The sequence below is a fragment of the Notechis scutatus genome, chromosome Z (genome assembly GCF_049901735.1).
Source record: "Notechis scutatus isolate UNSWTSFEM ecotype Mainland chromosome Z, rNotScu1.2, whole genome shotgun sequence".
Taxonomy (NCBI): Eukaryota; Metazoa; Chordata; class Lepidosauria; order Squamata; family Elapidae; genus Notechis; species Notechis scutatus.
Genome location: NC_142025.1, coordinates 61,169,646 through 61,196,106, shown reverse-complemented (window position 1 = coordinate 61,196,106; position 26,461 = coordinate 61,169,646). Strand labels below are relative to the sequence as shown.

The 26,461-nt window shown below is 38.4% G+C and overlaps 2 protein-coding genes across 3 annotated transcripts in view; both read right to left on the bottom strand.

The window, feature by feature from the left end:
* Window positions 1-3,355: 3,355 nt before the first annotated feature.
* The window catches only part of PDCD6IP (programmed cell death 6 interacting protein), a 65,782-nt gene continuing 42,676 nt past the window's right edge, over window positions 3,356-26,461 (bottom strand). For both annotated transcript variants that reach the window (XM_087945351.1, XM_087945352.1), the window contains exons 10-18: window positions 26,247-26,424; window positions 25,760-25,871; window positions 24,019-24,188; window positions 22,278-22,526; window positions 21,977-22,111; window positions 19,555-19,649; window positions 18,342-18,477; window positions 7,705-7,883; window positions 3,356-4,457 (exon numbers count right to left, since the gene is read on the bottom strand). In XM_087945351.1, coding sequence (XP_087801477.1) covers window positions 4,289-4,457; window positions 7,705-7,883; window positions 18,342-18,477; window positions 19,555-19,649; window positions 21,977-22,111; window positions 22,278-22,526; window positions 24,019-24,188; window positions 25,760-25,871; window positions 26,247-26,424 — 1,423 coding nt within the window. In that variant the 3' untranslated portion in view covers window positions 3,356-4,288. The remainder of the gene's footprint in view (window positions 4,458-7,704; window positions 7,884-18,341; window positions 18,478-19,554; window positions 19,650-21,976; window positions 22,112-22,277; window positions 22,527-24,018; window positions 24,189-25,759; window positions 25,872-26,246; window positions 26,425-26,461) is intronic.
* LOC148128896 (uncharacterized) lies at window positions 12,951-14,375 on the bottom strand. The gene has a single exon (XM_087945353.1). It carries the CDS (start codon window positions 14,289-14,291, stop codon window positions 13,029-13,031), a length of 1,263 nt encoding a protein of 420 aa, XP_087801479.1. The 5' UTR covers window positions 14,292-14,375; the 3' UTR covers window positions 12,951-13,028.

Here is a 26,461-nt window from a genome sequence, read left to right as displayed (position 1 = left end):
AACCACAAAAGTCTAAACATTGAAACAATGCCATTACCTAACTTAGGAAACTAACTTTTGTTTTCAATTAATGTATAGTTACACTTTATTTTTTAAAGATCTTGCATTGCATCTATCATTTATTCTTCCTGTTGTAATTTGTCAAAATACAATTTTATTTATATACATTTACATTAATACAAACTGTATGTATGTATGTGTGTGTGTGTGTGTGTGTGTGTATATATATATATATATATATATATATATATATATATATATATATATATATATATATATATATATATATACACACACACACACACACACACACACACACACACATATACACACAGTTCAGTATAATTAATTGCTTAAAATTACAAAAACAGCACAGAAGGAAAAAGAAATAAGTAAGTGGGGTGGGGGGAATGGTTAACATGTTCTTTAGTTCTGAAAATGTCTTGGTTCATACTATGACCAGTAGTGGAAGAAATGGGGTCTTTGGAAATGTTAAATACTTCACCATGTAATAAGATTCATTTTGGTCCTTATAAGGACAGGAAGTGACATCAGCCCAGCTGGTGAAAAGTTAGCTCAGTGAAGCCTCTTTCTGATAAATTTCTAGTCACTCTCTGAAAACTGATTACTTGCCTTTACACTGAGACTTTGACACATATTCAGTTTAGACATTTACATGAATCATAAGATTTATCTCTCTTAATTTTAATTTTAGATCTTAATACAGGTAGTACTTATGACCACAACTGATCCCAACATTTCTGTTGCTAAACAAGACTGATGTTAAATGAGTTTTGAGTTTTCTTGCCAGTTTTTGAGTTAATAACTATAGTTGTTAAATTAGTAATGGTTAAGTGAATCTGGATTTCTCATTGACTTTGCTTTTCAGAAGGTCACAACAGGTGATCATATGACCCTGCAACCTCCAGATCAATCTTTGTCAAAAACCAATGTTCGGAACTCAATATTCTCTTCTGCTCTCACCGCTGCTATCGCACTATACTCACTCTGTTTCCTTCTTCTTTGAAATGGGACATCAAGCCTCCGGGTCCTTCATAAAGGCTGGCTTATTCTGCATCGGATTCGAGGGTCCCTTCTTAATGCAGGGGAGATCGCACCTCTCCACGTTGCTTCCAAAGGTTTCCCCTCTTTATTGTCGGTCCCCCAGGACCAGGCTTTGTCTCGAGGCCACCAATTGCACGAATTTCGGCACCGGGAATGAAGCACTGTTCCCCTATGCCACCACAACACCATGTTACTGTCGGAAGTCCAATAATTTCACATTTCAATAGAAACAAAGAATGAAAAGTAATTAAAGGAAAATATTTATTTTGTATAATCTGGTTTTATCCATATATAACAAATCATGTGATATCTGTATTCTTCTGCAATGTAGTTACAACTGACTAAAACAGTTTAGAAAACCAAGATTGCCTGCTCAAACTTTTGAGAACTGAAATTATAATTTCAAAACATATTACTAATAATTTGCTCAAGAATTTCTGTCCTTTAGTGGTCTTTTTTGCCTGCTCTTCAGTCACTGAAGTAAGACACAAGGTGAGAAACTAAGGAACTGTCTTGGGTGCAATTATAGGAATCTGCTCTTTAGCAATCCTGAAATAGTGCAGTGTAAAATGAAGCTCTTTCATTTAAACAGTCTTATGAGTCACCAGGCTTTATTAATTCTGATATGTTCCTGCATAATATTTCAGATTTTATAATTTATACCAATCTGATTTTATTTTTATTTATCATTAGCTTTCCTGGTAATGTCAGCAGAACAACAATATGTGTTGTGTGAAAAGTTGTGTGAAAAAACTTGATAACATGGTTTCAGTCTGCCCTCTGCTGGAAACTTTTAAAAAACTGTAATATGGACCTGCTATTATTTGCTATTGTACAATATCCAGAAGCCTATTCTCACTGTTTTATATCACAAAATCTCCAGAACCGTAAAACCTGAAATTTGGTATGGCTTCTCTTGGCTTCTAGGTGCTCACTAAGAAAGGATTTTTCAAAATGACCAGACCATTAGCATTTCATATATTTAACATGCTCTGATGCTAAGGAATTCTACTTCCGCTCCCACCTGAAAAGAAATCTGTTCCAAATGCAAAACACAAGCAGAGAAGAGTTTGTTTGTTTCACAGCATCAAGCAACTTTAGTACAGAACAGTTGAGCTAAGCCACACCCAGGCTCCTTGCTGTCTCCTCCTTGCTCACACAGCAAACTTTCACTTTCCAAACAGCCCTCAACTCTCACACACTGACAGGACATTAGCCAGATAAATACCGATGGATACTGGAAGGCAGAGGCAGAATTTTTTCCCCTTATTTTCCTCCCCAAAAACCAAGCCTAACCACATAGTTTCATAGCAAAGCACGGGTATCAGGCTAGTTTATAATAGAATTTAAGTAATTAAAGAAAAGTTTATTTCTTTCTCCCTTACTTTTAGCTTTTATTAAAATGAAAGAGAACACAAAACATTTGGAAACTGTAGCAGCTGCAGTGGTAGCAAATGGTGCCAGATATGACATATCTAAAAACTACATGTGCTACACCAGTTGATAGTGTTTTCCGGATATAGTTCAAAGGATGGTTGTCCCCTTTAAAGCCCTATATGGCTTGGGACTAGGGTTACCTGATTGTCTTTTTCCAACTCCTCCAATTCAGATTGGGTGTGTTGCAGATACTGCCAGCCAAAAACATTTGATTGGCAGGAACTAGAAGACAGACCTCATCTACTGTAGCTCTTGCTTTGTGGAACATTCTCCACTTGGAAATTAGTATGACCTCCACCCTGTTGGCCTTTGCAAGTCTCTAAAAACTTAACTATGTACCCAGGCCTGGCATGTGTTAATGGCCCCATTTCTGGCTTTCTAGTTGTTAATTATCTTGGCTACTGTATTTATTTTCTGGATTACTATTCTATAGTTTTTAATTGTTTTAACTGTTTTAGAATTGTTAAGCCACTCACTTGATCAATATGGCAGCTATAGAAACTGAATGAATGAATGGGTCAATAAATTAAAAATTCTTGCAGGCTGCAAAAGAATACCAGGCATGCATAACAACTGTTTTGCAGAGTAGCAGCAGCACTGGAGCTGGCAGTATTAGCAGTGACATTTTGAGAAATCCACAGTATCTTTTGGCAGCAGTAGTAGTGCATTTATTACTTTTTTAAAAAATGCTGGTGAGCTGCACAAGACTTCTCGGCTGGGCATGTAGGCATGAACTACATTTAAATGCAGGATGTTTGTTATGGATTTAAGACAAACAACTCTAGTAGAATCTTATTTAATTGCAGCATGAGGTTCTTGTTCTTTTCAAAACCTTGCAAACAGAGTAAATTGGTCAAATAAATGTAATTATTTTTATTCATCCACATTTGTAGCTTAAGTTTTCTTTAGACATCCCAAGAAAAGTAGGTTGCACAGGATCATCTTTGTATATACAGAGGCACATGTAATGAGGTAGGATAAAGGCAAGTTGCAGGGGACAACTGAAATTTTAGCATTTCAAAAAACAACACAATTAGATAAAATTAGATAGGCCAGAAGTAAAATAACAAAATGTCAAGTGTACATCTCCAATGAATACCTTACAAGCTAGGTTTTGAATGATTCAATAAAAATATGCTGATTTATTTTCTCTTATTCTGGAATAACATATTGATTTTTGAGATTGTTTATATATTACAGGAACTTAATATAAGAAACCATGATTGGTTTGCAGAAATTTTTAGCTTTAAAAGCAGTGCCAAACAAGGTGCTCTAGCTTCCAAAACATACATTAGTTATAGCCAAATATAAAATATCTACGTATAATTTTCAAACTATCTTATGCAGTTTATTTTGCACTTACAATTTACGATGCTTTAAACAAAACTTATTGGTAACTAAAAGCAAACCCAAAATACAAACCAATATAATATAGAAATTCTATTTACTCTTATATTTTATATCAGACCAATGCTTGTGCCATTTTGTTTTAGATCAATTATATAATATTTATTTATAGAAGGGAAACATTTGGTATAGGTAAATTAATACATAAATTGAATTTCACTAAAGTCTAATTCTGTTAATTTAATATTGTAGTAGCTTGCCACTTTCTCAACAAATCTGATATAACCAGAATTCAATTGAGAAAATATGTATTTTGGAGTATTAATAGGAAAGGACGTTATCAACCATTTCAATATAGTGAGGTACATTAGCTGAATTATAAGTATGCTTATTGCAAATTACTCCTAGTTATAACAAGCAATGTTTCTTTTCTGAAATGTTATTGCTGTGGATAATATGGCTGTTGTGGATAAGGGTATCCAGGTTGCTGTGGTCCTGGATAAGAAGCTTGTCCAGGATTTTGGTACCCAGGTGATGGTGTATATGGAAGATTGTATTGGCCATACATATAAGGATTATAGGCCAATGGCAAAGGCATCTGGCAATATCTGTGAAAACAAAACAAAAAAGCGTATTTTATTAGAATGAAGAAATTTTCATGCTTTGACTTATCCCAAAAATCTTAAAGAGTGTGCAGAAATAATCTTAATTTCGTAAAGCTATTAAACACTGAACAATCACACACGAAAGTATCTAATTATGCAAGAACTAGCAAATGAACCTCTATTACCAAACTTAGCAATGAAAGAAGAAACTATCTTATATTAATCAAAACAATATGCAATGGTCAAAATATAATTTACACATGTTCGTATGGATTTTTACAAGTACAAATAGGCTTCAACTTCAACTTACAAGTGGAACCTGCAAATTACAGTTGTGATAGTTGTAAAGCAGATCATCACATGGCCAACCTAATTTGTTTACAGCAGTTATTAAGCAAATCCATTGCTTACTATGGCCATTTTTTTGCCAAAAACTGGTCACAACATAAAGTGTTATAAATCATAGTTAAGTTACAACAGGTCACTGCAAACAGACATAAATACAGAACAGTTGCTGAACAGCCAAAATATTGTCACGACTAGGAGATGGGGGAACGCCATTAGAACTTGGTCATAAGTATCTTTTGGGGGTTTGATGCAACTTCAACTAGTCACTAAGAGTAATTGAGAACAACCTGTACTACTTTATTTCTGGCTTAGGTCAGCCCTTATACAAGACATTTGTAAGTTACTAAGCCAAATATGCAATCACATGAGATCTGCATTCTATATTCTGAATCATTCTCACTTTATAGTGAGAGAGAAATACATCGTAGGAGGAAAAAGATATTATTAGCCTGTTATTCATATTTTACATAAACATTTATGTAATTTTTTTAAATAGAAAAAAATCATCTAAGCTGAACAAGTAGACTGAATTGGTGAATTGATGTCACAAATTTCTGAACCATAAGATCATCTCACTTTATGACCTTGACCGCTGCTCTCCTTAATAGGTTATGTGGCCACACAGGTCATTACGTGAAGTACAGGATACCTCAGGAGACAGAGAAGCCCTGAGAAGCCTAGTGCAAACTCAAGCCCCCAAGCCCTAAGCCCCCCACAAGATCTCCCTCTCCCGCCTGAGTCCCCACAAGCCTTGGGTCTTCTTTCCATTCCAGTTGGGTCCTGCAGTTTCCCCATCTCCACTCACTAATAACACACACATTTTTGGTAAATCTCCAAAGCTCTCATTAGGGAAGGAGGGCAGGCAGCTCTGTTCCTTGGTGTTCCTGGTGTCAGCGTTCCAAAGCTGACACCTGGGCCATATGGTTCCTTTGAAGAAGTGGTCCCCATTAAGCAGACAGTCTGAAAATGGTGTCCACTTTTGGGATAGACCCACACAGTCCAGGGACAGATCACCCACTCTACTTCCCTAATGTAATTTCTGTATCATTCTAGTCCATAATCAGTAACAGGAGTGGGAGTAGGAATCGGACCTGGTAGGGTGAGAAGCAGGCCCAATTCTTGTGGAGACCCAGCAAAGGGAAAAGGGGGAAAGCAGACCTAAGATCCAGCAGGATGAGAAAAGGGGGAAATAAACCAGGGAGGAGGGGGGAGTTGTTGTAACATCTGTAGTGAGTCTGTAGAATCCGTGTGAATGTGGCACAGTGGCTTTAATTTCAAAACCAGATGCATAAGTAGCTTTGGGAACATCCGGTCATAACTTCAAAGGATTGCTAAGAAACCAGGCAAGAGAAAATATCTGTCAGAAAATACGAAAACGAATATAGTAGACCTCAACGTATAACCACAATTGAGCCCAAAATTTCTATTGCTAAGCAAGGCAGTTAAGTGAGTTTTGCCCCATTTTACAACCTTTCTTGCCACAGTTGTTAAGTGAATCATTGCAATTGCTAAGTTAGTAACACAGTCACAATTGCTAAATTAGTAACACAAACAATCTGTTTTTCTCATTGACTTTATTTTCAGAAGGTCACAAGATGATCACGTGACCCTGGCACATTGCAACTATCATTAATATGAGTCAGCTGCCACGCACCTGAATCTTGATCATGGGGATGCTGCAAGTCATGTGAAAATCAGTGATAAGTCACTTTTTTCAGTGTTGTTGTAACTTTGAATGGTTACTAAACAAATTGTTTTAAGTCAAGGACTACTTTTTAAGAAATGCTTATCAATCAGCATATTGTGCTATAGGTTCTATTTATTTTCCTCAAAACATTTTTTCTCCTCTTATATTTTCCCATAAGACCAGGTCCCACTTTTATTTTTTGGATCAGTTAAGCATTGACCCACTGGTTGCCACAGGAATTAATCAACTGGCTTGTTTCTCAAGTCTGATGTTGTGAGCTGGAAAAGAGTCCCTTTGATAGAACTCACAGTGTGGCGCTTTAACACTAAAGAGCCACAAACTGGCTTTCTTCCAAACTATTATTATAACTATTATTATTACTAAAACCATTTAATACATAAATCTATTTTCAGATCCCTAAAAGTAATACTGCCATTCAATTGGGAGAAGGGGGGGTGGGGCTTGAATTTGATTCATTACTATTGCCTGTGACAACTGGTATTTTATAACTTGTATCCTGGTGTCTAAGCGCCCTGAGATATTCTCACCTCTTGGGGAATGTGGTGGGGGGAGGGCCATGTGGCTTGTTTCACTCTGAAAGCCAGAGGAAGATGGCCATGGGAACGTATGCTTATCTGTTTCTCAGAGTGGCCGGTACAATAATATCTTCACACCTGTGGATTGGCTGAATCCACATCTGGCTAAAGGGAGGGGTTTCTAATGCTTTTAATTCTACTTGTCTTGCCTAAGGGTATTCAGATGTTGCTTTGAATGTATTGCTTTCACTTCTGCTTAATAAAAGAGTCCTTTTGAAATACTTCATTTCAAGAATCTTCACTTTCTTAAGTTAGGAGGAGAGACAATCCTTACATCTATTATGGTCAATATTAGTGGCACTAAGTTCAGAAGTGTCTTAACTAAATATGCTAGCACTCTCAAGTAGACAAATAGGAAATAGGACCAGCTGAACTAATTCTGCTTTACTGTAAGGCTACATTAACAGAATTTTGCAAGTCTGAAGATACAAATTTCCCATTGCCATTTTTAATCACCTGATCAATTATGGCAAAAGTTTCTTCCACTGACTATTAATCCATTGGGGTCTCCTCTCGTTTGATTGTTTCCTAGGCAGCTTCTCTTCCCTTTGTTTCCCAAGGTCATTCACACATTCCATCACAATATGATACTAATTAGTTCACATCTTTGCAAACTTACCCAGGATATCCTGGATATGTTGGATAAGGTGGTCCCTGGGCCTGTGAAGAAGCTACATTAGCTGCAGAACCCACGGGAGCAGGTGATATCCCAGTAGTTGCTAAACCAGGAGCAGTGACTACAGGTGCTGTAGAAATTGCTGGTGGAGGAGGACGTGCTGGTGGCTGTGGTTTACCAGACTAAGCAACAAAATGATATATAATCTAAGTTAGAAGTACAGTTATATTCTTTGTATTTTATATTTATGGCAATCGTAGTCCTGAAAGACTGATTAAAACCACAAACATGTAATTGACACATAATGAGAAAAAATTATTTAAATAGATTCCTTTTAAATATTCAAAAGAAGCTTTGCTTTGTTTTTTGTAAACATTTTATTTCAGTTTTCCACATTTTAAAAACATATTTTTTAGTGAACAGCATGATTCCAGGTTTTCACATTTCCATACAAACCTGACTTTGATTACATATTCATCTTTCACATTTAAATTCAAATCTTATCATTACTTTACATATTTTCTATTAGTTTTCTCAGATACTTTCCTCAAGCTTATTTTATAAATTTTCAATTCACTTCTTAACCTATTTCTTTTAATTTTAAATAATTCTCATATCTTCATATTTGTCATACTTTATACTTTTATCTGTCAGGTTTGCAATTTCATCGCATATTCTTATTTCATTATTTCAAAAATTCCATCTCGGTTTAAACATTTCAAAAAAGTTTCCCTTACAATTACCAATTTGGAGTGTGCGTTATATATCATTTAATTAGTTCCCCTTTAAATCCCAATAATCATTTAACTTTTTAATTATCAAAAATTAATAACAAAAATATCCTAGCGACTACATAACATATATACCTTTTAAGTTAGATTCCGTATGGTACTTTCCCCTTCAATTACATCAAAAACATGTATAATTAAAAAAAAAATCTATTCAATTCATCTTAAAAACTGATATTCTCATTATAGCAATCCTCATAATTCATTTCAACTATATTCTGAATATTCATTAAACATAATTAATAAACTTATCATTTCTCTTTTTTCATATTAATTCCATTTATCTCTGTGTAGTTTAACAAAAAGCAAATATTCCAATAATAAAAAATATCAGTTCCAATCTTTCATTTTAATAATCTATATTTTCCTGTTTTCTAAATAATTTGTTACTTCTAATACATTTATTCTACACCTCGTCACCTTAAAGAATTCCCCTTTTTAATTCTTAATTAATCATTATCTCTGACTTTTAAATAAACAATGTATTTTCATTTTTATTCTGTCAGATTCTGCATTGTACTTTCCTATTCAATTACATCAAAAGCATTTATAATTTCAAGAAGAGAAATTAATATATTCCATTCACCATAATAACTAATACTAATCTTATTGCAATAATCCTCATAATTCATTTCAACCATATTCTATAAATTCATTAAACATAGTTAATAAACCTATCATAATTTCTCTTTTTTCACATTTACTCCATTTATTTCTGTATATAGTTTAACAAAAAACAGCCTTCCAGTAACAAAAAAAGAAAAATATCAATTCCAATCCTCTATTTTGGTAATCTATATTTTCCTACTTACTAAATAATTTCATTACTTCTAATACATTTATTCTACATCTCATCACCTTGCAAAATCCCCTTTCTTAATTTTAATTAACCATTGTCTCTATGTCTTTTAAATCAGTGGTTGCCAACCGGTGGGCTGCAGCCGTGAGAAAATTTTGATGGTCCGCAGAGAAATCTCACCCCCAGAGCACCCCCCAAAGGAATTAATCCAGGCTGCGCAGAAACACAAGGCTGCTCAGCCCACATGGCTCACGGGGACCCTCCCCGCCCACTCACTCCTTACCCGGCAAACTTGCCTGCTAAATTGCTATTTTTCCTTTTTCCGACAGTTATCTGTTCTGCTATGCGGGGAGATTTAGATTAGCTAGGAAGCAGAAAAAGGGCGTTGGTACTTACCTGATACGCCCGTTCTCTGTGAGCTGTGAAGAGCATCCAGAAGTGAGGTGCTTCAGTCTCTTCTGGAAAGGCTGGGCTTAAAACTCCGGGACGCTCCTCCTCCTCCACAGGACTCCTCCTCAGCGTCCCCCAGTTTTGCAAAGACTGAGTGCCAAAGTCTGGAACTCATCACCTAATCTAGGTCCCTGACTGGAACGGAACCCCACCAGACGGAAAGAAATGGGTGGGGCTGGATGCTCTTCACAGCTCACAGAGACGGGCGTATCAGGTAAGTACCAACGCCCTTTCTCCCATGAGCTGTTCAGAGCATCCAGAAGTGGGACATACCAAAGCTTGGCCTCTCCTTAGGGAGGGACTCCATCTGGGTCGAAATCCACTCCTATACTCTGTGGACCCTCTGCAGGACTCTTCTGCCAAATGAAGTGTCCGCTGAGGCATAGGCATCAATTTTATAATTTCTGACAAAGGGAGATGGTGAAGCCCAAGCTGCCGCTCTGCAAATTTCGTCTATGGAGGCCTGTGTGGCCCATGCTGCTGACGTTGCCGCACTCCTTGTTGAGTGGGCTGTAATGCCCTTAGGAACTGAGATGGACTGGCATTCGTAACTTTTAGCTATGGTGGCTCTCAATCATCTACCGATGGTCGTGGATGACACCTTTTGTCCTAAAATGGATGGGTTGAAGGATAGAAATAGAGCCTCAGATTTTCGAAATGCCTCTGTGCGGTCAAGATAGATGCTTAAGGCCCTTCGCACGTCAAGTCTATGCCATTGATGTTCCAGCCTATGAGATGGTTTCAGACAGAAATTTGGAAGGACCAACTCCTGCGCTCTGTGGAAGGTTGAATTTACTTGAGGAGTGAATGATGGATCCAAATGGAGAATCACTCTGTCCGCATGAAACACGCACAGGTCCTTAGGCATTGACGATGCCGCCAATTCGGAGATTCTTCTAGCTGATGTGATTGCAATTAGGAAGGCCATCTTATATGTCAGGAATTTAAGACTAGTGGTTCTTAGAGGCTCGAACGGACCAGTTGTAAGTGCGGTTAACACCTTGTTGAGATCCCAGGTGGGATAGCGGTGAATTACAGGAGGTCGTAAGTTTGCAGCACCCTTGAGAAAACTGCGGACATGTGGATGATGCACTATGGAACAGAGGTCACCCCAGGTTATCACCGAGGCTAAAGCTGCCACCTGTCTACGTAAAGTATTTGGAGATAGGCCCTTGGTCAACCCCTCCTGTAAAAAGCCCAATAATTGTCCTATTGATGGAGTAGTTGGGTCGATCTTAAACCCCTGGAACCAGCGACAAAAGGCTGACCACGTGACCTCGTATATACGATTTGTTGAGGCCCGTCTGGATGCTTGAATAGTGGCAATAGCATCCTCTGAAATTTGTTGGGCCCTTAAATGGCTCCGCTCAACCTCCATACGCCTAGACTGAGCCATTGTGGGTTCGGGTGAAGTATCGGCCCTTGGGAGAGGGAAACCTTCGACGGTGGAATTTTCCAAGGTTGTTCTCTCGACAGGTCCTGTAAATCTGTGAACCACGTTTGCCTGGGCCAGTAAGGGGCAACCAATATCAATTCCGCTCCTTCCTCCAATAACTTTTGGATCAACCTGGGTATTACCGGGAGTGGAGGAAACGCATATAGAAGCCCGGGAGGCCACTGACATCGCAGGGCATTGACGGCCTCCGCCCCCTGAGTCGGGTATCTTGAGATATAGCGGGGCAATTGGGCGTTGAGAGGAGAGGCAAATAGATCGATCACTGGTTGCCCAAACCTCCGCACTGCTTCCTGGAAGACAGACAGGTGTATGCGCCACTCTGACTGATCTATCATGGCCCTGCTGAGCCAGTCTGCTTGTGTGTTTAATGCCCCTGCTATGTGTTCTGCCTTGAGTGAAGACAGATTGGCCTCGGCCCATTTGAACAACTTGGTCGTCTCCAGAGTCAGAAGTTTGGAATGAGTACCCCCTGTCTGTTTACGTGGGCCTTGGTTGTGGTATTGTCTGTCAAGACCAGTGGTGTGAATGGAAAAGGGGTAGAAAACTGTGTAAGGCCAGGTGAACTGCTCGCAGTTCCAACAGGTTGGTGCTTTGTGATTGTTCGGAAATAGTCCAAATTCCTTGTGCAGTGTGGGATTGGAAGTGAGCTCCCCATCCTACCAGGCTGGCATCGGTTGTGATCATTGCCCTGTGAGGTTCCTTGAAAGGGCACCCCTTGTTTATCGTTTTTTCCGACCACCAACGGAGTGATCGGGGAACGTTGTACGGTACCGTTATCCGGATGTTGGAGGTGGCTCTTCCGGATCGCTGGAAAGGTAGCAGGAACCATTGCAGCTCTCTAGAATGGAATCGAGCCCAAGGCACAATGGAAATACAAAAAATCAGTTTCCCTAACAGTTGAGACAGCAATGCCAGGGAAACCCTCTTTAAGGCCCTGATCTCTTTGGCCAAAGACTGAATACTGTTTAACCTGTCCTGAGAGAGAAAGACCTTGCCCTCCACGGTATCTATCACTGCCCCCAAATGAACTAGCTTAGTTGAGGGGATCAAGTGGCTTTTATCCCAATTTATGGAAAAGCCATGACCCTGAAGGGTCTCCAGAGTAAACTTGGTATCCAATTTTGCTTGATGTCTGGAAGATGACAAAATTAAAATATTATCCAGATAACATTGTAAGCGAACAGATTTGATCCTGAGTGAGGCAGCCAATGCCGCGAGGACCTTGGTAAAAGTCCTAGGGGCCGAAGCCAGACCGAATGGCAGGGCGATATATTCATAGTGCCGATCACAATAGCAAAATCTAAGATATCTGTAGTGGGCAGGTCTGATTGGAATATGTAGATAAGCCTCTGTGAGATCTATAGAGGTCATGATATCGTTCTCTCTGATGCTAAGCAGAATGGACTGGAGAATAGTCATCTTGAATTTTCGATAAACCAATGATTTGTTCAAACGCTTGAGATCCAGAATTGCCCTCCAGCCCCCCAAACTCTTTGGGACCACGAACAATAGAGAGTAACAGCCTTGACCCCGCTGTTCAGATGGGACCTCTCTAATGGCCCGAATATGCAGAAGATGATTGATAGCCTCCTGCATCAACGCCCTCTTAATGGGGTCCATGGACCTAAGGCTCCTAATGAAAAAGTTCGGGGGGGAGGATTGAAACTCCAGCGCCAAGCCAAACCTAATAGTGTCCTTGACCCACACATCAGAGGTAGAGATGTCCCATTGATCAGCAAACAGTTTTAACCACCCTCCAATGGGAACTGCTGTCAAGGGCTCACTTGGGGTGACGAAAAAATTGGCCTCTAGTGCCTCTGGGGTTTCTACTATTTTAGCCTCCCCGCTGACCTCTATCGGAAGATTCAGGCCTATCCTGTCTAAAACTGGGCCTGTAGCCTGATGTTCTCTGAGATCTGGGAACATAGGGGCCCTGATAGTAGGACTGAAAGGAACCCCTTCGAAACGACTGGGGCGTTCTGTTTTCAGACCTACGAAAAAGAGGGGGAAGCACTTTTTTCTTGTTTCTATTTTCTATAAGGAGGGGCTCCAAGACACTGCCAAATAATTTATCCCCCGATATCGGGGCTGATGCCAACTTACATTTATGCTTGGTATCCGCCTGCCAATGCCTGAGCCATAGCAGTCTCTGTGCTGATACATGAGATGCTATGGCCCTAGACGAGAATTTGACTGTATTAAATGTGGCGTTGGCAGAGAACTCTGCGGCTGCCATAATTTTATCTATGTCCTGGTGAGCTCTGACATTTGACGCCGGCAATATATCCCTCAGGTGGGAGAGCCATCGGAGGGAGGAACATGTAAAAAAGGATGCAGCTGTAGCTGCCCTAATGGCCCAGGTGTCAGTAACGTGCACCCTACGGAGTGCTAACTCTGCTCTCTTGTCTTCCGGTCTCAGGGCTTCCTCGGCGTCATTAGGGAAAGTGGAAGAAGAGGCCAGTGCCACAATGGGTTCATCCACCTCGGGCATTTTGAGAAAATTTGCAAACTCTGGTGCCAAATTAAAATATCGCTTATCGTACCCTGTTGGGGCTGGGTATGATGCTGCTGATGCCCATTGATTTTGTACTAATTCAGCAAACATACGAGGGACAGGGATAGTTTCTGCCTGATTAGCCGGTTGCGAGAATATTAGGTCCTCGGATTCGTCCTGAGACTCTGTTGGCAATGGATGAGGGTCTGATGTGCCTAGTTTAGCGGTGTTCTTTGCCTTGAACAGTAAAGATTTAAAGAGGTGTTGGCAAAAAAGGCCAGAAAAAGTAGGTTGGTCTGGAATGAGGCCATCATCATCTGACATTCCCCGTTCTAGCGGGTCAGCCTCTGACAGCCACAAGTCCATCTGATGGATCGACCCCCCCTCCATGGAAACCTCCTGGTCCTCAAAGTCCACCTCCTCCTGAAGGCCCTGGGCTGGTATGTTAGGAATATTTGGAACACCTGAGATTGATGTTGTTGGGTATGCCCAAAGGAGCGGGCGGACGGGGATCCCGCATCCGAAGCGGTCGAGAAGTGTCTGGTCCGGATGGATTGCTGAACTCCAGCCGCAATGCCCCTTTGAATCGCCATCTCCATCCATTGTCTCATTTCGATGGGAATAGTCTCAGGTAATCCCTCCTCCTGTCTTAGGCCGGCGGCTGTAGGAGTGAAGGTTGCCTCAGGAATTGGCTGGCCAGTGCTCAATGGAGATGTGCCTATGGGGGGGTTGTCTAGAAACAGCCTGTCTGGGCTGGGTAGATAAGTCCAAGGGCCCCATCAATGGGTTTGGGTTCTGATCAGGTTGTTGTGTCATAGCCATCTTGTCTGCCTCCCTGGCTTGTTTTTGCAATTGTCTTTCCAATGCTAGGTGCCTTCTATGGGCATCCTTATCTGCTGCCTTAGAGGCCTTTTTGGGGCCCACAGGCTTGTCTTGGGACTTACTTGGCTTGGAGCGGAAAGCGTTGTCACGTTCCATTTTGTATGATAGATTGTCTTGCCTCTGAATGTAAATTTAATTTTTTAAATTTTTTTTAAAAATTTATTATGATTATTATTGATATTGTGGTAGAAATTTGAACTTTGGGGAGATGCCTTCCCCTGCAGTTGAAATTAGAACGCTCCTCCAGGAAGGTAAGACTGTATGTTTATAGGAATAAGAGTTTAAATGGTGAACAGTATCTAAGGGTCCCCAGCAAGGGAAACCCCCAAGTGCTCCAAGTGAGAGAAAAACTCCGGATCCCTGGTCCCCAGCAAGGGAAACCAGCTATTACAGGCTCTGATGTGAGTCCTTGCCTGTCAGAAACAAACGTCCCGCAATATAAATGTCACTCGCAATTTCCGTCTGAGTAAATGATTCAAAGGCAAATGCACAGAAATGCCTGTATAATGAGTAGCCGTTTAGTGCTGCGTTAGCCAGAAGGATAGCCAAATCCAGGAAGGGCACAATGGAAAGTTACTACCTCGGTCCCCAGCAAGGGAAACCAGCGAGGAATGGAGGCTATGGTAATTAGGCACGAAATTGAGGCAGCCGTTGAAAAGGGCGGGAAGCGGAATCACCGGTGTTAAGCCTGAGCCGTCTGACGAGCCGCTGCTACTGCTGCTCTAATTGCGATTTAAACGCTGCTGTCAGAAAACAGCAAAGCCAGGAAAGCCACGGCTGCGAGTGTTCCGTTCTAATCGCAGAGCAGACGATCGGAAGGGTAGATAAGGCTGTTTCCTAAGGCGATAGCCTCAAGCTGCCTGCGGAGTGGCAGACTCCGTTAATTTACGAGGGAAACTGATCGGAAGGGTAGATAAGGCTGTTTCTTGAGGCAATAGCCTCAAGCTGCCTGCGGAGTGGCAGGCTCTGCTAATTTACGAGGGAAACTGTTTTAGAATTATTGCTTTTTGAATAAATCGAGGGGAAAGCCTGAAAAACCGAATTAAATGGTGAAGGGTTTTAAAGATCAAACCTGAATTTGAGAAAAGCCGTTCCAGTCAGGGAGTGCACAACCTCTTACCATGAAGGCTGAGCTAAAAACTAGGGGACGCTGAGGAGGAGTCCCGTGGAGGAGCGTCCCGGAGTTTTAAGCCCAGCCTTTCCAGAAGAGACTGAAGCACCTCACTTCTAGATGCTCTGAACAGCTCATGGGAGAATGGTTGAATTTCTTGCTTTCTAGCTAGTCTCTAGATCTTCGGCTCTGTACAGCCGAACCTCCCTTAGGACTGAAGGTTTGCTTGCAAGCAAATTCAGTGCAGACTCACAACAAGCAAATTTGAGAGACTGAGCTAGCCGATGGCAGATAGATAGATCACTGAATGATTCTGTGAGCAACTCAATCTGCCTGCTTTGCCTGATTTTGTGTAAAAATTGCTCTTTTTTATAAAAAAAAACAATATTTATATAAATATTTATAATATTTACATACAAGCCATGCCCAGCCAGTTACATGACCACCCAGCCACACCCACAAATTAAGCTACACCCATAGAACTGGTTAGTGGTCCCTGGGATCTAAAATTATGAGCTTGGTGGTCCCTGAGGTCCAAAAAGTTGGCGACCCCTGTCTTAGATAAACAATTTCTTTTCATTTTTGTTCGATTTCCATATTTCTTTATTTCCTGGTTCCGTTTCTTTTTACTTCTTTTTCCTTTCATTTTTTCCCCTCCTTTTCTTACTCCGATTTTTATCCCCCTCCCTCTTTAAAGCTTCCTTCTGTAATTCCCTTTTCTGCTGTTTCCTTTTGCTTTGTTTGGTTTTCAAAGTATTCCTTTTTAATTGCCTCCTCAAATCTCCAGTTTTTAATTCCCATTCTTCTCTCCCTTTGCTTTAATATCCGTTGCTCCAATTGTTCATTAAAGATGGCCTCTTCTTTAATCAACTCCTCCTCTTTTGGCACTCCTTGTTGTTCTTCATGCTCTAAAATTGCCTTTTCTAAAAACTGTAAGGCAAAACCAAACAACTTGCCTTTTTCTTGTAGTATTTCCTGCACATTTCTTAGTTCCATTTTAATTCCAAAAAAAGTTCTGCCATTTTTAAACACTTCTGCTATGTATATTTATATATCTTTCTTTACTCTTTATGTCCACAATTATCCAGTAATTTGAATCAGCCAATGTCTATAAAATTTATTTCCAACGATCAGCTTTTCTTAATTCCTCTTCAGGTTTTCCCGGATTCAACAAATAATCTAATGTCCATGAATTGAAGTTTATGCCAAAAACACCAAACAATCCCGTTAATTTCTTCCTGCTTCTTTCTTTGTTTTAATATTCAGTATTCCACTTTCATTTTCCAGGGTCTCTATTTTGTTGTTAACAAGGTCTTACTTACTTTGTATCAAAATAAGCTTTTGTAGGAGACAGGTTATAGAAATTCTTAATTTCTTTTACCACTAGATGGCACTCTCTATTATATCCAAATTCCATCCTTTTTCCCTTTCTCTTTTTCTCTCTATTTAGAGCTTTAGAAATTCAAAGTTCCAATAAGTCCAAATATACAAATACTATTTTTTATTTTTTTCTTTGACACATTCAAGTTCAGCTTTAGTTATGCCTATTTGATGCCAAGATCATATATTTATCCAATTTAAACAAATATCTGCTTCTGGCTTCTTCCTTTCAGGTTTCAAAGTCACTGTCAGCTGTCAAACGTTTTTTCTTCACTTTCTCTGGCTGCCACTTTAATTGTCTCTCATAAATTCCTTAAAATTTTAATTCTGGGGTATCTTATATTTAAATGTTGCACCTGTTTAGCTCGGTTTTCAAGCTGTCCTCTTCTTCACTGCTCCTGCACAATCTTATCCAGGTTAGTTCTTCCGCTTCAGGGTGGCCATATTAACCACCACTACAGCCGTCTTCGGAGGGGAATAAAATGTCTAGCCAGGGAATGGAAATGCAGCTCCTCTCTATCCAGCTCACGGTCTCTCCCCTCTTCACCACCCCTACAGGATGGTTCTGGCCCCAAATGCAGGTGATCGGGGCCCTCTGACGGGAGAGCACAGATCGAAGCCACGGACGATCACGGTCTCCGATCTGTCAATGAGGAAGATGTCACCGGAAGACCAGAAGCCTTTCTTAAATTACTTATTTAAATCAAGGATGATCTTTCATCTTTCTTATCTAACTAGTAAATTTGACAAAATATATTTATGATAGCAATTCATAGCATCACAAAATAGATTATATTCTAAATTGCAAATACAGTAGCTTTAATCTCCAAATGATACATAATATTCACAATCACTATCAAGCTGTGGATATAAGGCAATATTAGGGTTAAACACTTCATTGTTCCTGTGTCCTATCAATCATCCCTTCTCTTTTGCTTCATCCACCGCTACCATCACCACAGAACCACAGAACAATTCTATGTAGTCTAGAATTTTGTTAGAAAAACCAAATCTCAAATCTCAAAATTATCAATTATCAAGAAAAGTAGAATAGTTTTCAAATGCTATTTTGATTAGAGAAACGTAATACTATCTTTCTTTCTCTTTCTCTCTCTCTCTCTCTCATCTATTTGGGCTATGAATAGATTCTTTTTCATCCGTGCTTTGCATTGCAATTTTTTAAAATATAGTATTCAGCATACAAGGCTGCTCTTCCAATTTACTGAATTGACTGAAACAGAGGAAGTACAAAACAACAACTTTACTGTTGATTTACTTACCACATTGGTTCGGGGAGCTGGAGTTGGAGTAGAGGATGCAGAGGGCTTGTTTCCCCCAGAGGGAACAGTTTGATATGCAGGCACAGAAGGAAAAGAAGGAGCACTGGGTTCTCTGGCAATAGTCTGCTGCAAATCTCTTAAAAGAAACACATTAATAAAAATGAAAGGTGAACATGGAGAATTAGAACTTTAGCTTACTGTAGATCACTCGGGATATATTTTATATTGAGATCTTGGTTTCAGTGTCCGAGAGGGAAAACTACAAATTAATATTCACTCCAAGTCAAGTCCTAATTAAATTCACCTTCACCTAGCCAGAGCCTGACATAATTAGATTTAGGGTCTCACAGAAAAGTGTTTTTCTTGGATGAAAAGGTATTTAAGAAATACAAAAATAGAACTTTTTAAAGGAATCTTAATAATTCTATAAAAAAAATATTAAAGCAATACTCCAGATTTAAAATATTAGGTCTTGTTTCAAGCACTGCTTTTGCACCTACAAAAGATTTTCAGTTTATGCTCCCCAACTCTCAAGATGGAATATAGTCTGTTTATAAGCATAAATAGCAGGCACAGTAGAGGGAATGCAGAAAATGAGAACTAGGCTTCTCAATCTATATTCATAAAATCTGATGGCTAACAGTATATATTTTAGTAACCGCAGTATATGATAAATATAAGCGAACTAGTAAGTCACAAAATATGGAGGAAATTCAGTTAAAAAATAATGTAATGGTAACATTAATGTGTAACTATTTGAAGACCAGTGATGGGAAAGTTGTGACCCTCCAACTGTTTGAGGTTTATGAACAAGCAAACATATTCATTGTGTACAAATATCAATGACTAAACAGGGTCACAATTGTCCTCAAGATCTGTCAGACAAAAAAAAATACATATAATGTTCAATCAAATTGGATTAATTGCACATTAGTTGCTTTTATCTTAAGGGTAACCAAGCAAATATCTGAACTTAGAAAACATTCTATAATTCTATATATTACAAAACCATAAATAATGATTCTGTAACTAATCAACATCTTGATAATTGTAAAACAGAAGTATTTCCTATTATTTTCCAGCTCAGCCATTATTGACAAATCTATATTATGTGAAGGAACATTCAGTTTAAGCTGTTTTAAATACAAAGCTTTCTTTCCTTAAAAGCAGTAGCCAGAAGCAAGGTTTTTTTACAGTATTTGTAAAGGCTTACTTCAGAAGTTCATCTCTTTCTGTTTTGCGGGCAAACACAATGTCACTGCATTTGTTTTGGAATTTCAATAGGATTTCAGTCAATTCGTTGTAGAACTGGAAAGGAAAAAACAATGCATATATTCATACACCACACACACACAATTATTTAACTGAAATGTATTGAAGTATGTGTTATATAAAAGTTCTTCAAGATATTACCTCCTATCCTGCAGGGTATTTTAAATTTAGTCGGTCATGGTAGACAGAAAAAATCATGGTATGTAATCTTTGAAATACTACCCGAAGTAATACTGCTATCTTGGTTATTAAAAGCATTTCTCTACATCAGGAGTGTCAAACTTGATTTCATTGAGGGTTGCATCAGGGTTGTATTTGACCTCAGGAGGATGGGGGGGGGTGGAATGGGGGGGGGGGCAGGGTGAGCATGGCCAGCTTGACATCACTCGTGTTGGGGCATCTGTGTGACCCAAGCGCTCTGTCAGGAAAAAAGGGCTCTCGAGCCCCATTTTCGGCTCTGATGGTCTCCTGCCCTCTGCCAGTGAAAATGGAGCTTGGGGGAGATGCACCTGGCCCCTCCAAGCTCTGTTTTTGTTGGCAGAGGGCAACAGGAAGCTGTCACAGTCAAAAGCAGAACCTGGGAGGGCAGCACGCTCCATTTTTTCTGGTGGAGGCACTGTGGACCGGTCCTTTGCTGATTCCGGGCAGCCCCATGGGCCAGATCTAAGCAACCTGCAGTCTTTGAGTTTGATATCCCTGCTCTATATCATTCATCATTCATCCATCAATATTATAATTTTAATAGATACTGAACATCATATCTTTTAAAACTATATTATATTCTCATTTACTGTAAAAAGCCCCAGTCATTACAATATGTATGTATGTATGTATGTATGTATGTATGTATGTATGTATGTATGTATGTATGTATGTATGTATGTACCGTGTTTCTCATATAATAAGGCCGGGTCTTTTTTTTTTTTTTGAGCCCCGAAAAAATGGCTAGGTCGTCTTTTCGGGGGTGACTTAATTCCCCCCCCTTGCATCTTCGGGCGGGCGGGCGGGCGGCGACAGCTTGGATGTTGACCTCGGCGTTGGTGGGGCACTTCGTACCGGGGTCAACGCAGGCAGCACCATATCCGGGTGTGCAACAAAAGTACTTCCTAACGGAAAGCCCCCCCATTTCACATGTTTTAATATAGGCCTTAATTTGGGGGAGGGGCTTAATTTCATTTCATGCCTATAAAACATGCTGGGACTTCCTATTGGGGGACGCTGTATTGTTGGAAACAGGGTATGTATGTATGTATGTATGTATGTATAATGCCAAGGACATGACATGCTAAAATTGCTGAAATGGGATTTCTATTTTCCAGAAAGAAACCTTACAAAAATCAATATTGGATGACAAGATGGTATATGGAATAACAAAAACGGGAAGGTACCATCAGACTATATATTCCATAAAAGTACAACCTTTTTTTAGAATTGGCCCCTAAGATTTGATATTCGCACAAATTGTCTATTCTCTTCTTATATCCTCTAACACAGGGGGCAAATTGAAGGCCCGCCTTCAGTATCCTAATATCCCGCTCCTGTATCCTGCCCTCGGAGTTCTTAAATCTGGTCCACAGGGCTGGCCTGGAAATAGCAAAGGACCGGCCTGCAGTGCCTCTGGCAGCCAAAACGGTAGAGGGGCATTTTGGCCAGCAGAGTGCTGCAGGAGAACTATAATGATTCAGCCCTCAAAGAAATCAAATCAAATCAAATCAACCTTTATTGTCAGAGTACAACATGTGAACAATGAGATTGGATCTCCCTTCATGCACCCCCCCCCCAACCAAACACAACTCACAGTGAAGACAAAAAAGAAAAATCTCTAACCCAGTGAGTCCTACTAACAAACAATTGTATTGCACCGTGTTAAATTATTGCACAACATACCGGCCCCACAAGTCTATCATACTATGTTGACATGAGGTTATTTTCCATTCAGGAGTCTGACAGCCCACGGGTAGAAACTGTTCTTCAGCAGGTTGGTGTGGCTGGGCTATGCTTCTATGTCTCCTACCTGATGGTAGGAGAGTGAAGAATCCAGTCTGACAACCCTGCCCTAGCAGGTAGATAGATTTTTTATTAATCTAAGTATTTTACTAATTTTGCTTAAATTTTCCTATTCTTCTTTTGTTCTATTTCGTTCTAATTTCTGTCTGATAAAAGTATGATGCTACAAAATATCCTTTAACATCTAGCAAAATCTGCAATTCAAAACTGGTATTCTTGGAATACATGATCCATATATTCATTCAAGCTTTTCCAAGTTCTTTGTTGAACTTACATTCTATTAAGTTTTTAAAAACCAGAAATAAAACGTATCTTTTGAGATGTTATTAGTCTTGTGGACTCTTCTGTTACCATACCTTTGTGCCTTCTTTCAAGTTGGCTGTAAGTTCCACAAAGTTGTCATTAGCTATAGCTAAATTCTTCAGAACTTCTTCCCTTAAATTGGATTCGTTATTTGACTGTTTCATCTTAGAAAATTCCTGATGAGAATTCTAAATGTGAAAAAGGACAAGATATAAGAAACCAAGTTTACGATATTTTATTCCCTCAACCTGGGACAAGATTCTTGTTGGAATAATAATTTAATATTACTGTCTCAGTAAAAAGCTACATTAGATTATGCCAGATTTTTGTTCTAAAACACTTTTAAATAATTACCTGAATGGTGTTAAGCAGCTCGTCCTGTTTCTTCAGGGTCTCCTGTACTTTATGAGTAAGACCACCATAAAGATTATCCAACTCCATGACAGAAATGGCTTCTTCATTTAAAGCACCATCCTGTGCGAGTGCTATTATGAATTTAGATGTCATGTCAAAGCTTACTGATTTAAGATCATTCTCGAGTTGTTCTCTCTGCTTTTTTACTTCATCCAGACTAGCTAGCAACGATTTTAAGATGTTAACTACCTAATAAAAGAAAATAAATTAGAAATAAAATTAGATGTAGTTTTTCATAGTAATACTTTTATTATATCAATATTGCTTAAGAATATGACAGCATACTGAACCTAAATACAATTTAAATTAAACCCCTGGAGTTCTTATCTGCATCTTAAATGAAACAAAGATTAAGACTATTGAATTTCAGAAACAGATTTATTCTGTATAAAAATAGATAATTTTATATGAAACATCTGTTGTGCCATCTCTTTCTATTTGGTTAAATAGAATTGTTTTACGTAATTTTTGGAAGTTGTTTAGGTGTTTTTTAGCAACAAGGGAAAATGTAAATGCATAAGCTGTCTAGAATACTTTTGTGAGTATGACGATACACAAGTAGTTGGTTAAATAAATAACTCCTCAAACATGAAAAGCCAACCTGTATATATCATTACCATGAAAATAATACCTAACTATAATCAGAAGCAATTACAGGATGAAAAGAACTTGAGTAAACAGAACCAGTGTGATATATTGTTAAAATTGACAGTTCTAAGTTCAAGTTCCCCCTGTAAGCCTCAAAAGCTTACTGGATGATGGCTTTGGGGCAGTCACTTTCTCTCATACTAGCATATCTCATGATTGTTTTTGTGGGGGCAGGGATGCTAGCATGCAACTCTGAGCCACTGAATAAAAAGCAAGATATAAACCTAATAAATAAAGAACATCTGCATTGGACAGTGTGTGTGTGTGTGTGTGTGTGTGTGCACGTGTGCGCGCATGCACACATGTGTGCATTCCTTTGGATCACTGTTGACTCCTGGTTATATATTACAAAATCATTGAGATGAACCTATAAAAGCAGTATTCCTAAACTGTGATTCTTATATTTAAAATTCATTTTAATAGATTAAACTATTGTAAATCAAACATTGATAATTATGAACCAATCAGAGTACCTAACTATTCATTGTGTGAGGTTAATAATATGTTAAATGTGTGCATGGTTTAGAAACAGAGAAAGGAGCAGCAAGTGGTGAGCCTCCAGAAAGTCTGCACGCTCACCACTTGCCTGCTCCTTTCTCTGTTTCTAAGCCATGCACATATTTAACAAAGGAAACAGATAAGAGGATCCAGACTATTGTCTTTTCTTCGGAGGAGCCAGTATATAGACATAATAAAAAAGACATCGTTTATGTTACATGGTCCTAGTATCATAAGGGGGGAAGGAAAGCATGGTATCCAGTTTGCAAAATGGAATTTCAAAGTGTTTCAAAGTAGAGTCATCCCATATTATCAGATGCTACAATTTGGCTGTTACTATATGATTTATATTGCTTTCTTTACTATTCCTACATAATATATAAGGTATATAGCCTATAGCCTTGCTTAAACCAGGATTCTTTTGCATTCTTCTGGCCAAGAATTAGTGTTGCATATGTCTCCAAATGCTTTGATTTCTTATCTAAATTGGTGTTTTCCCACAACAAATGTAATCATTAAAATTTTTCTTTCATACCTCACTCCCTTGTATTGTTTTTGCTGGATTTGCTGATGGAATGGCTGCATTAAGTTCTTGTTCTGATTTACATAACAATGAAATTGTATCTCGATGAGATTGGTACCGTTCCTTAACCTGTTTGTCAGCTTGTACTGCTTTATCCAGTACATTACGGAAATTGCTTCCTTCTACAAAAAAAGCCCAAAGAAAAATCTGCAGCTAAAATATGACATCTTACTAATTAGAAATATAGTGAATTGTTAAGCTCTTATCAACCACTCACAACCAAGAAAGCAATATTCTCACAAAGTCTCTTTAGTCAAATAAAAGGAAAAATGGCTGCAGCATCTTAGCAATTGAATTATTTTACTTTATCAACTTATATCTTAACATTTTTTTGATGTCTTTATATTTCTTTCTATTAGCCTCTTGACACAAATATATTCCTACAATTCACCTGCTAACAGAATACTTCTGTTCTGGTCCATTAGTCTGAAAATATCCATTCCTGGATTTTGGGAAACTGATTGTGTGAATTGGTTACCAATACTTTATTAAATTAGTAGTTCCATGAATTTGATTGGGCCAAGCTCAGTTGTAGTATATTCTTTTCAGTATTGGAAAACACTTTCACATATCTTTGTGGTTGATTTTAAAAGCTTTATTAAATTATGACCGATGTCATATAGCCTGGATGCCAAACTGTGCCTTCAACTAGCAATTGTTATAAAGACACAAAGTTTCTGTTCAGATGCTTGCTCAAAAATTAAAATTCTACAGTAGAAAAATTGAACTTCCTTCTATCGCTTGAACATGCACAAGAATGGTTATTTGAAACCCAAATTTATTTTGAGATATATAATCCAGTTTCTGGGGGCGGGAGAGGGGTGCTTCTATTTTCTAAACTGTATTTTTTTGGTCATGAAAACAAAACATTTGAGATAACATAATAGAACTTGGAACAAACAACTTCACCCTCATTTTTCATCTTAGGATCATAATCCATACCACTTGTCGCCCTGTTTATAGAAAAACTGGTCAATGGGATATTGTTTTTTAAATAAGCATTTTTAAATTCAAATCCCACAAGAAGTTATTATACCTTTAAAAATATGTGCTTGTTAAAATAAAACAAACATTTGAATAATATTGAGAAAAATTAGAAGTCCAACAAAAATTAGAAATCCAACCTAATGAAGGCAAAGATATTTAATCCATTTATTTTGAGTTGATGTTTTGCTATATTCAAGCCCTGTTTGCACTTGATTTATAAATACTTCCTGGAAATACTAGCATAAAAGTGGACAACATTTTAAATTTTTCTAAATTGTAATTAATCAACATTAAAATATTGTAATAATCATTTATTAAAGCAGGTCTTTATTGTCTGTCCTTACATTATGAATACTCAAGTATCAAAATAAATTAATATCTAGCTCTCTGAAATATATGCAAAAGCATTAGTACCATTATATAAACTAATAATTAATCAACATCTTGTACTGCTAATATCTATCATCTGTATGCTGACTCAATGTAATCAATTCAGATTGGAACTGAAACATATCATCTATTAAATCAAGCCTAATATAAGTTTGTTTCTATTCTCAGACTGTTTCTTTTACTGTGCTCTCTTACCTACCTGCTTCAATGTTGTAACAATATATTTGGGGATAAAAATTATCACAGAAAGAGATTCATGCCAATTTCTATTTAGTAAGCACCGAGTGCAAAGATCAAATACACAATAATATATTACCTGCCCTCAAAGACTTGTATAAATCATTTGATGATGTTCTTTGCCAACGTTCCTTGAATTTGTTTTTCAACTCATTGTCTGTTGCTTCTTCTTCATCCAATATCCTTAGTGACTTTCATTGTTTTTTTAAAAAAACAATTAAAATAATTTTAGTTCATATTTTAATGGACTACTGCCAGCATATTGGCTTAAATTATCTACCATTAATAGTTATGACTTAAGCTGGTGACTTAAAGAATTAACTTAAAACCTAAATAATGTATCTAAATTAGATTACCATACTTTGCAATTATATCAGCCAGTTGTTATTTGAACAAATCAGGGTTAGTACTTCTTAAACTGATTCCGTCTCCTACTATATAAATATTGTAATTCCCATCAGTTCAATTAGAAACATTTAACTCAACGAAATGTGAAAATTTACCCATTTTACCAAGAAAAAGGCACATGATTTCTTAAAATAGCGCAATTATTACTGCAAACATACCTCATCCAGAATCTCTCTATTTCTCTGCAACAATTCAGGAAGATCTTTCATCAACTGATCTATTGCTTCAACGCCTCCCTGTTCAATCACTGACTTAGACTTCTGTAGAATAGATTGAGGAATACTATCCCCAGAAACATCTTCAATAGCAGCAGGAAGATTAAGAGATGCTAGCACTCTAGACGAGATTACAATATTTCAGTTTACCATTTTTC